The sequence below is a fragment of the Pituophis catenifer genome, unplaced genomic scaffold (genome assembly GCF_029215685.1).
Source record: "Pituophis catenifer annectens isolate HBS135680 unplaced genomic scaffold, rPitCat1.0.hap2 SCAF_2, whole genome shotgun sequence".
NCBI lineage: Eukaryota > Metazoa > Chordata > Lepidosauria > Squamata > Colubridae > Pituophis > Pituophis catenifer.
Genome location: NW_027256882.1, coordinates 261235531 through 261249051, shown reverse-complemented (window position 1 = coordinate 261249051; position 13521 = coordinate 261235531). Strand labels below are relative to the sequence as shown.

Here is a 13521-nt window from a genome sequence, read left to right as displayed (position 1 = left end):
TTAATTTATTTCTCCAGTTTTTAAATGGATACAAGCCTGTTTCAATTTCTGTTAAATTATAACAATGAAGTCTTTAAGCTAATTGACCCAGCGCAAATTTCATTAGCAGAATAGAGCACAAGTCTCGTGTTCCTCAGCCAACCACAAATCTGCTTGAGGATTTGGGAATACTTCAGAACAATGTGGATTTGGGGTTTTCTATGCAGGACCCCTCCACTGTATCAAGCAAACAGTTCTGGCCCTGATAACTGATTTAGTTGGCAAAGTGGTTGGCCTCTGCCTTTTTGAAGATTTATTTTAGACTCATCATCTAGCCTGTGATTTCTTGGTGATCTCTTTTCCAAACAATAACCAAGTCTAATTCTGCTAAACTTTTAAGATTAGCCAAAGCAGGTTATACTTTGCCAATGAACAGAAAACTGTAATATTAAAATTCAGATGTTGGTATACTCTTATTTACTTTCTATTGCAAACATTTTCGCATGGGCTGAGAGAGTCCAAAGATATGAGCAGCCATGATTAAAGACCTGTATGGGAAATTCAGTGAACTGTATCCCCTCTCTTGTGCTTTTCATTCTGCCAGGTACTCAAATCCTCCTGCTGCAAGGTAGACATTTGGGCAAATGGAAATTTTTATTTGTGCCTTATTAACATACTGTAGGTGAGAAGGAAAGCTATGGTCTGAGTAGCAGGTTCAGTATGTTTCCCACACAAATATGTCTAGACATATCCACAGACTGAGTCTGGCGATATATTCTCCCATGTAGGGCTACTGTAATCCATACCTACATCCATATCCCATATCTCTATTTTGTAACCCCTTCCCATACACGCTCCAATCACATTACCATAATGTAAACAGTAGAATGGACAGTTATGACTACAGTGTTCTTTTTGACAAACTAAGGGTAGAAAATGATGCATTAAGATTCTACAAAGCAAAATGCATCTCTTTTCCACTTCAAAGAGCAAAGTTTCAAAACCATAAACATGAGCTGAAAAACATTTCAACCCAATAACTATTTTGTTACTAGACATGCTTCCTGCAACCCTTGGAAGCCAAAATAATCTTCAGCCTAAAAACAAATTGCCTGATCCTGCTTTCATTTACTCTCTATTCAGTCTTATACTTGCACATACTAAGTGAACAATTGGAAACATACAACTTTCTTGGGAGAAATTTCTTTCTCACAGGAACATTAATGAAAATTACAAAACATCTGCTCCTGCTACTTCTTTGCCAGTTACAGATATTCTTCTACACTCCTCCTCTGGACTCCTCAGCCATGCTCAATATGGTAAACCTGTGCCTGCTTCTAAAACATTTTGTTTTATGTTAGCCTCCTAATATAATGAATTCAGCTTCTTTTTCTTAAAAACTTGCTTTTTCTCATTTTGTGATTTTTTTTTCTTCTCTTTCCAGGGTTTCTGTGATCTCTTCCTGGTGGTCTCTTCCAGAAAGTCTATTCACCTTTCTCAGTTCTGTCCTCTTTTATTCTATTCCCCCCATCACCACTACAACAGAAGCTCTCAACTAATTAGCAGCTCAACTTTGGGATCAAGCCATTTAATTGCATTTAAAATAGCCCAACCACTTTAAAGGCCTGAGAAGATGAAAAATATTCACATTGTTGAATCTGCACACAAGCATGAGTATAGAATGAAACTGGCTTCCCCAGCACAATTTTCAGAGTCTATCCTCAAGATTGACAGTAGAATCAAACATTATAGCACAAATCATGGACATTATTTCAGAAGAAAATGAGAGTGAATTGGGAATTAAGCCAACTCCAAAGCCTACAGGCATATCTTTAAGCAAATCATTCCCTTATGAGACCATCCTATAATAAAGATGCCCAGAATAAATACAGAGTCTATGAGAAAAGACCAGTAAGAACTTCCTCAATATTTATTTGGCTGTTTCAGGGGTGGGCTACTGGGGGTTCGCAGGTTTTTGGGAGAACCTCTAGCTAAGATTCTGTGCAGTTCAGAGAACTCCCAAATCCCACTCCTGGCTGGCCCCTTCCATCCCTCCGCTGAGTCACCACGTGGCCCGTGCGTGCAGAGGCTCAGGGAGGGTGAAAAATGTGCCTACTGGAAGTTCAGGAAGGCCGGAAACGGGCCTGTTTCCGGCGTTCAGAGGGCCTCTGGAACCTGGAGAGGCCGTTTTCTCCCTCCTGGAGGCTCAACAAAAGCCTCTGGAGCCTGGGGAGGGCAAAAATGCTCACACCCACAGTGGTGCAGGAGGCCGACTAGGCCATGCTCACCATGGCCACGCCCAACTGGCAACTGGGCAGAGAACCCCTTGCTAACATTTTTGAAGCCCACCCCTGGGCTTCAGTGACACTGTTTCAGTGACAGCTTGCATCTTTTTTTCAGCAGTACAAAATGATCTACTCTCACTTGTCATTTCCCCCCCCCCAAACAGCAATCCTGTAAAGTAGGCTAAATTGAAAAAAGGGAGCAGCCTGAAGTCATTCAACGAATCTTTCCTATTTTTACCATGGAACATAACTGTCTATACAGGTCTAACACAGTAAATATGTTTTATGACTAACATAAAAGCAAATGAAAAATAAAAACGAAAGTACAGAATAACATTTATGTTTGTTCTCCTGTAACTTCAACTAACAATCTGGGCTTCCCTAAAGACAAAGACAGCAACACATTTTATATTACAACCAGGCTATTCCCTCAGCCAATGTAAGCAAATGCAGATGACAGCAATGAGACTGTACATATGTTCCCTTCTGATGATGCAGTTGGAAAATCAGAAGTCAACTTCCAAAACAGGAGGAAATTTTTGCACACTGACCTCAGGAACAACATAATAAGCCTAAACATTTGCCTACATGAATAGCATATGCTAAGATTAGTTCAAAAGTTGATAGTAGTCTTGGAAAATGAAGAGCAAAATTAATTGTGATCCATACTGAATTTTCTAAATGTCTACCATACCACTGATTGAGACTATGCTAAGAGAGACAAAGCCTCTTGAAAGTGTGTGAATGAATAGGCAAGATAAGATTCTATTGGCACTTTATACTAATGTGAATGTCTCTTCCTTGTCATGCATATGAGAACAATGAATATCTGCTGTGGAGAACCTTTTCCATCAATAAAGGCTGGAGAAGTTCATGGTTGAGAAACTCTCCACTGCAGAGATTTACATCCTGCTCCTCGAAGGAAAGGGGGAAAGAATGCAACTAGCATGAGGACTGAATATGACCAGAAGTCTTTTTTTTTTTTTTAAATCAAGGTGTTTTTTTATTTATATATAAGTATCTTGAATAGAGTGTATTGTCCGGGCGTACCATTTTATAAAAAGGAAAGAAAAAAAAGGATATCACATATACTGATAGCAATAATAATAATAATAATATAATAAAATAATTTCTAATCATATTTATAATTATATTCGCTTATTTATGTTCCTATTAAATATACTGGCTTACATATAATTATAAATAACATTCATATTTTACTTAAACATAACCAGTGGTGGGTTTCAAAAATGTTTACTACCGGTTCTGTGGGCGTGTCTTGGTAGGCATGGCAGGGGAAGGATACTGCAAAATCTCCATTCCCTCCCCACTCCAGGGGAAGTATACTGCAAAATCCCCATTTCCTCCCGATCAGCTGGGACTTGGGAGGCAGAGAATAGAAGGGGGCGGGGCCAGTCAGAATTTTTACTACCGGTTCTCCGAACTACTCAAAATTTCCACTACCAGTTCTCCAGAACTGGTCAGAACCTGCTGAAACCCACCACTGAACATAACAATACTCTTTCTTCATCTAGTTTCTACCTCTCATCTCTAACCATTGATAAAACCTATTCCACGTTAAATAGTATCTTGTGTCTCCTTTATCTTTTATTTTCAATGTCAATCTATCCATCTCTGCACAGTCCAATATTTTCTGGATTATATTTTCATCTGTTGGGGTGTTCTCATTTTTCCAATATTGTGCAAATACGATTCTTGCTGCTGTCAATACATGTTACATTAAATATATAATCCCTTTGTCATAATTTTCTGGTATTATACCTAACAAAAATATTTCTGGTTTAAAATCTATGTGTTGCTTAATCATTTTCTCCAACCATGTATGTATTTTTGTCCAATATTTTCTTGCCTTCACACATATCCACATATGATAATAGGTGACACGTCTTGACACATTTACCTTGGAATAAAAGGAACTAAACTGAAAGCCTGAATACTTTTCTTTTTCCTTCCAGCCTTGGAACAACTATTCCATGTTGCAAAGTAAAGGGCAAAAAAACACCTCAATACCGCCAAAACTCCTTTCCCCATTTTTCATGCCAACTTTCAAGGAATAAGCTGGAATAAACATGAGCAGTAGTTTTATGTTTATCTAAGAAGGGTCACGGACTTCAGTTGGACTTCTTACAGAAAAAGCATGCATAGGTTTATGTTCGGTGAACCCAGAGAGTTACTCTGTCTCTAGTCAAATGTGCGTTTTGTGCATTTGTGTGAATGTAGGACAGGAGTTTATGCGAGAGAAAATAGCTATATCCAAACAGATCAACTGATATCAACAATTTTAAATCAATGAACATTAATTCAAATAACATTCATTTAATGTCTTTGCTTGGACTCTAAACTTTTTTTTCAATCATGGGCTCTGGCCACAGCATATATCCACAATTTATATAGATTGTTCATATGCACATATTAATTGGAAAACCTTCATGTTTCAGTGGAAGTTGGTAACTATAACTGACAAGGTAAGAAATCTGGAAAACGTGTTGTATGCATTTTTACCCCTTTTGTTATTATCTTCTTTATAAAGGATCTGCTTTAAATCCAGATTTATCTTTCTTTTAGTTTACTACTAATATATGCCATGTAAACGGGTGCAGCCAATAAGATTCCTATATACTAACCTCTTCCAATGTACTTCAACTCCATAATTTAAATAGTTGAACAAGCCTGCTGTTTCAGCAAAATAGAACCCATTCTCAAATTTACACCATCAGAACAAAGAACATTTGTTCTAATTCAATGGATGATTAAAACAAAATGAGACATGAGTAGAAAGCTCACATTAAGGAGCGAGCAAATTCATTTGAGAACTGAAAGATTCCCAGTTTTAAAGAACTAGTTTCCATCAAACTGTCTCTTGAAAAATCAGCAGTCAAGTTATTTGAAAGGGCTGGAAATATTGCAAACAAGTTACAGCCAGTATTCTAGATCTTGATTTGCAGCAGTTCTCTAGTTTATAGTAAAAACATAATGTTTGAGGGATAATAGCAGAGATAAAACCAGTCTGTTTAATCTATTATACAAATATTCCTATTCTTTCTTGCACCTGAATTCCTTTCCTTGCTCAAACTATTTAAAACAAAACAAATATTTCTCCTAACAGAAGTGACTAAGTTGTCCCTGGATGATAGAGCTCATTTATTTTCAGGAAGGAAGCAGAAAATATTAGCTGTGTCTTGAAGGGAAGACCTGGCATCAGAACAGGCTTACAGCTTTCAGTTGTCTCAGGTTTAATCTTCTTTTAAACTTTTAATGTGTTGACAAGCTTTCAAACCAGGGGTGGGTTCTAAATTTTTTTACTACCGGTTCTGTCGGCGTGGCTTATTTTGTGGGCATGGCTTGGTGGGCGGTAATGTGACTGGGTGGGTGTGGCCAACTTTTTTTTTTAACTTTTAAAAGCATTTTTTCTACAACCTTAAGAGGTTGCAGAAAAAAAATGCTCTTAAAAGCCTCTGACGATCAGGCAACTCAGCTGGGATTGCCAGAGGCTTTTAAAGGCATTTTTTTTCTACAACCTCTTCTACTGAAGAGGCTGTAGAAAAAATGCTTTTAAAAACCTCTGACGATCCCAACTCAGCTGCGCGATCATCAGAGGCTTTTTTTAACTTTTAAAAGCATTCTTTCGGCTGAAGAGATTGTAGAAAAAATGCTTTTAAAAGTAAAAAAAAAGCGCCTCTGATGAGGTGGGTGGGATAAGTGAGCGGAGACCAGGGTAGGGACCGGTTCGGGGGTGTGGCCAGCCAATGTTATTACTGGTTCTCCAAACTACTACAAATTTTTACTATCTGTTCTTGCGAACCGGTGCGAACCAGGAGCAACCCACCACTCTTTCAAACCCAATATCTTTTTTTTTCCTCTGAAAATCAGCTGAAGATTCTAATACTGCAGATAATTTCCTACCTTGAGCAACTCTGCAAAGCCAAGGTTGTGCTTGAAAACTCATCACACCCTGCTAACTGCCACCAACTTTCTTTTTCGTTCTTAGCAAACAAGTTCTGCATATGCTTTTACTATGAATCAAACCACAATTGTGCATGCTGGCACACAACCCATATTTTGAAAAGTTTGTGATAAGATTCAAGTACCATTTATCTTTTGCTGATTTATTTAAAACAAACTGAACTGCAAGGGGAGAAAAACATCTAAGAACAAGTGTTATGGCACACGTACAATGAAAGTGTATTCATGCTGACAGAAGAAAACATAAAACTGATGACTCACACCATAATAGTGTGTCCACGTCTTTCAATAAATGCATGTTTTTTTGCTACTAAGTGTCTCAAAGTAATTTAAGTTAAAGGAAGCTCATCAATAGCCTTAAATTGCAGGCACTATTGAAGCATAGTCCTTAGTGAAGCTATCATCTAGAACTGAGGTGTGATGAACCAGTGGTGGGTTGCTACCAGTTCGCCCTGGATCAGGCGAACCAGTAGCGGCAGCAGCAGGAGGCTCCGCCCACCCACCCGGATGTCTCTGCGCATGCACAGAAGCTTCTGTGCATGCGCAAAAGCATCACACGCAAGCACACACACGCCAAGCGAACCGGTAGCGGCCGAAATTGAAACCCACTACTGTGATGAATGACTATAAGATTCAAATGTCTTAGTTTTGAACATAGGCAGATTACTTCCTCTCTAAATCTGTATTTAAAGTTTAAAAAATATATTCTAAAAAGAATATAAGGCCACATATAACAATCAACCACAAAAATTAAACGGTGGCAGAAAACAATACATAACTGCAATATCATACGTACTCAACAGTAGAACAGATATCTTTCAAGCAAAACACTTTTCTCTGAAAAGAGAAAAAAATGCCACTTGAACACTTGAGAGCCATTGCAGACCTTTGACAATACTGAGTTTGATACAGCAAGATCAGTCATTACAAGGCAATTTTCTCTTTTCCTAACTGACAAAGCACTGTATGATTTTCAGGATGACTTCTAATCACTGAATGCTCTCACAATACTTATCAGACACCACTACTGTAGACCAGAGTTCCCAACCCCTTACTTACTGGGTCATGGCCTATTAGGAATTGGATCACGTGAGTTGATGGCTGGAGTGTGTGTGCATTGACCTGGCCGTCACATGGCCCAGTTCCCCTCTCCCCACCCCCAGCCTGGCTGCCAAGCCACAAAGGTTGGGGACCTTTGTAGACTTTCTTTGTAGACTTTCTTGTGTCCTGTGAATGCCTTTTTATTCTCCTAAGCATTTAAAAATAATTTTAATACAATCAAAACCTTTAATACAATCACAAATTTAATCACAAATTTGCCCCTCTTTTACTGTTAAGTGTTTTTTCCTGCCTGTGTGCAACTTTACATTTTTACTTGTTTGCTTGTCAGATACAATTGTCATCTTTCCTCCAGGAATTCAAAACAACATACCAAGACAGACAGACACACACACATACACACACAAACAGACAAATAAACACACACAGCAGTTTTCTTCACACTGACCACTACTAGGTTATTTAGGCTGAAAAGTGATGTGCCTAAATCACCCAGTGGTGACTTCATTGGTTTAGGAGAGATTAGGCCTCCTAAATCCAAGACCCCAACCACAAGACTATACTGGCTCTGCTGCTTCTGTTTGTTGTTATTGTTTCTTTTGTTTTGTTTTCAGTGATAGTGCTATTTATAGTTGGACTGTATTCTTGTACTGATTTTCACATCACCCAGACAACTGTTCTTATCAGAGTGTTTAAGAACGCAACACAATGTGCTAAATGCAGCCCAATGGTAGTCTTGTTTGTGTTTCATTTGATAAGCAGTGCAGTGCTATGGAAAAACGGGACTCAAGGTTTTGTTAACATTAAAACAACCTAGAACTAATATAATGTTCAGTACAGAAAAACAATCCTATGACAAATATATTGGGCAATAAGTAACTATTAATCCACTTTGAGGAAAACTTTAGCCTGCATTAATAAAAAAAGGAAATAATTCCAATTTCTGAAAGAAAGTTAAATAAGTTTCCTTCTTGCAGTTTTCATTAGAGTCTAGAATTAATGCTAACAAACGTTAAAGCTTGGTAAAAATCAAATTTCATAATATAATAATTCCTAGAAAGCATTATTCAATATCTGAAATTGAAGGGTTAATTGAACTTAATTGAATTGAATTGCTAAGTAGTTGCAGTTCAGCCAAATAAGCTTAACATAGAGCCATCTGATGTTGGCAGGGTCAACATGAAGGATCTGCCAAAGGCACAGGGGCTCAGAAAGGCCCATCATTAATTGTGCCAACGCTTCTGCCATTAGGACTTTCACCAAGGCCAGATAGAATGCCATGGTCTCAGCTGCTCTTTGTTCTCACTCCTGGCAATCATTCATTCCCTCTCTACCATTAGCAGGCTTATCTCACAAGAAGGGGGGGAAGCACCTCTGCTGGAAGCAAGTCTTAAAATTCATTCTTTAGCGGATACACATTTTGTTTTTCATTGGTTTTTGAATTTTGGGGAATCCAGAACCAAATATAGCATGATTTTCACAATACTACCAATTGTAACAAATATTACCAATGTTAGGTAAATCACATCTGCAAAAAGCAAGGATAACTTGAATGATTGATAATAACAGCAATCAGTGTGCAACTGCCTGATGGGTAGGGGAATTGGCACCAAGGGAAAAAGTCTTTTTTTTAGGTCAGGTTTGACTTCTGATGATTTAATGGGCATGTAGTTTTTTTTGGGAACCAATACAGAGTTAGATTTGCCATTGATTTCTTCCATGATGTTTGGGAGGTGGGGGTTCTTTTTCCCAATAGCTTTAAATTTTTCAAAGTAAAAAATAAAAAAAAAATTAGCAGATGCAAACAAAGCAAGTTTTTTTTTCCTGCTTAGCACTTTCAATAGGAGCCAGTAAGTGGATTGTGGGGCTTTCTTTTGTGATCTGCCTATAATAAGATCTAAATCCGTAGGTGGCCTTTATGACTCTATCCAAATCTTATTCTTAATTGGGATAGAAATTTTAGGGATCCCAATTTAGATCACAGTTGAATTTTTTAAGTGACTTGCTTACCTGCTCCTATGGCAGGAAGAATCCAGCTATAACTAAGCTCACTTACAGTTCATCTAAAAAATCCTGATCTACCAAGAAACATAAATCCTTCCTATTTATTTAGTAACTTTGTTTGCTACCCATCTCAAAATACTAGTGAAATTATAACATTCTGCTGTAAAGGCTACTTCTTCACATTGATTTACTAATATTGTTTTTCCTACATTTAGTGTATGCAGAGTAAGTGGCAGCAGCTTTTTCCCACAAGCATACTGAATTTTGTTTCTCTGAATTACTTGTTTCCTGTACACACCTTGGATTGACTGCCCAAAAGGAATGAAAGGAATCATAATCTTAGTTTTGCTCTTTATATGGTAAATATTTCTTATCAAAATAGTACATGGGTATCTAGCACAGCACACTTTCCTAACCAGCCAGATGTCTGAAGCACCATGGCATTAAGGAATCCATCAGTGAATCCCTATGTTTCATAGGCCCACATGATTGCTCAGGCTTAGTTGCAAGACAGAAGAGAATGAAAAGTATAACATGCCTTAACTTTAAGGCAAAACTTGTAATGTGAAGTACTTTACGACTGAGCTGATAGAGGCAACCCTAAGAAAAGAAAACATAAGTAATTTGAGATTAGCTAAGAAGGAGTTGAGTTACTTAAATTGCACTTTTTAATGTTAAGACTACCAAAACTCTAGAGCATCTGCGATGGTCCTGAGATGCTTGAATTTCAGCATTCAACAACTCCACAGCCTGCACAGATCATGCGAGCTGAAGAACATAAAAGTAGCAGTCTAATATATATGAAGGGAACCCATTGGGAAAGGGTTTTTCTGCCTTTGGCCTTTATTAATGTTTATCACAAAACTAATTAAGAATTTCTCCAGATTTCTGCCAGTTTCATCTCATAGCATTCCTGGAGATGATTTGCAAACCAATTGAAAGAAAGCATTGTAACATGGTCTTGCAGTTTGGGAAGATGGGGAGGTGAAGAGCCATATTATTCATCACATCATACTGTGTAACAATAAATGTTTTATAATCCTAATATAATTATGTCTTGTATGAAACTCTTTAGGAGGAAAAAAATTAACTGGAACTAAATAAACTGGATTTTACTTTCTTACAAAGGCAGGCACCAGACACAATTATGTACCCTTATGAGAATGGAAGTGCTTTCTTAGCCCAATTTCACTAGCAGCGATCACTTTAGAAGAAACCCAGCTTTGAGAAATGTCTTGGCATGAAACTTAAAGTCAAACTTCAGAAAGTCATATATAAGATCTCTTTGTGTAATCTTTCTGATTACGCATAATTACTTTGTGAATTGCATGTCTCAAAGTACCCAGAAGAACATTTGTAACTGTTAAAGCATTAGGCTAGAACTGAAAACTGAGACAATTCCACTGTCAATCATGGAAATCACTGACTGACTTTGGGCCAGTCACTTTCTCCCAGCCTTACCTGCCTCACAGGGAGACAGAAGTTCTATGTACCGGTCTATTGTTTTGAGTTCTGAATGAAAGGCAGGATACAAATTTTAAAAACATATATAAATAAGATAAAATCTACTTTTGCTAAACAATTTCCACGCAAGAGCGAAATCCAGGTTTTCAATTGAATTCAAAATCCAAATATAACCATCTATATTTTTCATCATGATGGTGTTATTAAACACAAATCATACCCAATAAAGGTTAAATCAATCAATGACAAAGCATTAGTAGTTGTAATAAATAAGTTGTTGGTTACGAAAATTCCTGCACTACAGCATTCTTTTCATCATTTCAATGTAAAGGATGTCTCCTTTTGTTCATAAAATAAGAACGTGTTATTACATAACAGTTTTGAATCAGAAAAAATGTTCATCTGCTAGTAACCAAAGTGAAAACATCATATTAGCGCCACATTAATCTTGTTAGCAGGCTTTGAATTATCATCAGTTGCTGACAAGCATTATTCATGAACTGAATTAGATGTACTAAGGAAACAACTTTTTTAAAAAACTATCAAAAAAAATCTCATTGCTTTGTAATGTTCCTAGCTCTTTGGCTATTTTATATATTAGCAGTAATATGACACAAATCTGTTTAGAATATTCAGTTTAATTTCTGGTGCCTAATTTAATTTTACAATTTAAATTTAATTTCTGTTGTACTAGTTGTCTTTGATCTTTATGCTGGTAATATATACAAAACAATAAGAATCAGAATACATGAGAAAAGAATAAGCAAAGCTGAAGTAAAAGAGTAATATAGCAGTAAAGATATAGTAGAACCAAGGAAGCACAGCTTCAAATCCAATCCCAATTGTAGATAATTTTGGTACAGATATTATGCCCAATCTACCTCACAATTTTATTATGATGAGAAAAAATCAGAGGAAGGAGTATCGCATATTCAATTTCAAGCTGCTGGATAAAAGACAGGCTCTAATTCTAATCACACATGCTATAAAAGGAAAAAAAAATAAATTAAATGAGAATTACTTACCATCTTCTGTAGTATTCCCAACAATGTTCCAGGAAGATGGAATCTCTTCACAGGCCATGGCCAGCATAATATCATGATCCATTGACTGCAAATCTCTCTCAATCAAATCAAACTGACTGAGAAGGGTGTGATGACTGGAGGGAGTGAGACAGTTGACCTGACTCACCAAGAAACATGCTAATTCGCAAGCAATGTCATGCTTGAAGGTAAGAAATGAGGAGCCAAGAATCACAAATTCATTTTCCTTTCCATACATAACCACAAAGACAGAAACATCTTCTTGTTCTCTATGAGCTGAAAAAGTATAACAATTAAATGTTATATACTCAATACATGCCTTTACAAAAATACATTTTATTGCCATTTCTTAAAGCATGAGAAATCGGACTTAATGTCAGATTCCATTCTCATATACTATATGTGCAGAAAAAAAATAAACAATTGCTAGTATTCACCATGTACGTATATACACTAGACTGAAAATACATAGGCGATGCATAGTAATATTAGAAGTAACAGAAAGGTTGATATATTTTTCAGTTGTCAGTTGCCTTATTTACATTGTTCTTTTTTATTCAATGCAATTTACATTGTCCACTTTATTGGGATGCAAGTGTTACTAATATCCAGCCAGAACACCAATTAGTCCAGGCAGAAAAACATGCCAGAAGATTCCCTAACCACATTATGTTGGTTGTGAATTCTGGAATTTATGATTAAAGCGTACATAGAGTTGCCCCATCAGCAAAGATACTGTTACTAATACAAACAAAAAGGATTGTATTACATGAGCTTTATTTGATCACCACTGTGACACAACAAGCCAGGTTGCGACTGCTTGGCCATGCAAATAGTACTATAATTACTTCTGCACTCATCAGTATTTGATACTAGCATGTCGAGGGTAGAGGATTCTCCAATAGCTACTTCATTACAGGTAGTCCTCATTTAACAACTGTTCAAAGTTACCTCAAAAAGCTACTTATGACCTGCTCTCAAAGATAGGATGGCTGCATCTCTCCCCAGTGTGATCAATGATTGCAGTTCCAGTGCTTTGGTAATCAGTTCATCTTTATGACCAGTTACAATATTCCTCAATCATGTGAGACAATATGCAACTTTTTTGCCAGTTTCCAGCATTTTTGCTGGTTTCTTGCAAAGAACACCCATTCAGCGGAATGGATTTGCTTAATGACCACATGGTTTACTTAACAGCCACATGATTCGTTTAATGTTGTATAAACAGTAGTAAAATAGAATCAGGTCATGGCAACTCGTTTAGTGACCACAATGACTTATGACCAACATTCTGGCTTCAGTTGTGATTGCTGAGGCATGATTAAGTACATAATAATGGTGCTGAAAGGAAAGTGCTCAAAATGGGAAGGAAAAGCAACTTATCAAGGCAACCGATAACCACAGAATCCAGATTAGTCTACGCCCCCTTTACTAGAAGATTAAAAAATAGCTTGGATAATGCTAGGGATTGATTATCTGGGAGAAAAATCTATCAGTGAGATCATTAGGAATCAAGAATGACTTAATAGCACATCATATCAATCAATCAATGTTAATGGAAAAATATTGCCTATGTCTGTCTAACCATAGTTAACAAATAGCTATCAAAAAGCTGTAAAAACTAGCAAATTTTATAAGTCATGCTTTAGTTTGGAATATATATTGTAAATAAAAGGATTTCATTCCTGATTCTTTAAACTGTA

At 36.9% G+C, this 13521-nt stretch overlaps 1 protein-coding gene across 1 annotated transcript in view; it reads right to left on the bottom strand.

The window, feature by feature from the left end:
• ARHGEF28 (Rho guanine nucleotide exchange factor 28) overlaps positions 1–13521 on the bottom strand; it is a 150847-nt gene that overhangs the window by 97329 nt on the left and 39997 nt on the right. The window contains exon 3 of the mRNA XM_070934551.1: positions 11801–12094. Within this exon, the coding sequence (XP_070790652.1) occupies positions 11801–12094 (294 nt within the window). The remainder of the gene's footprint in view (positions 1–11800; positions 12095–13521) is intronic.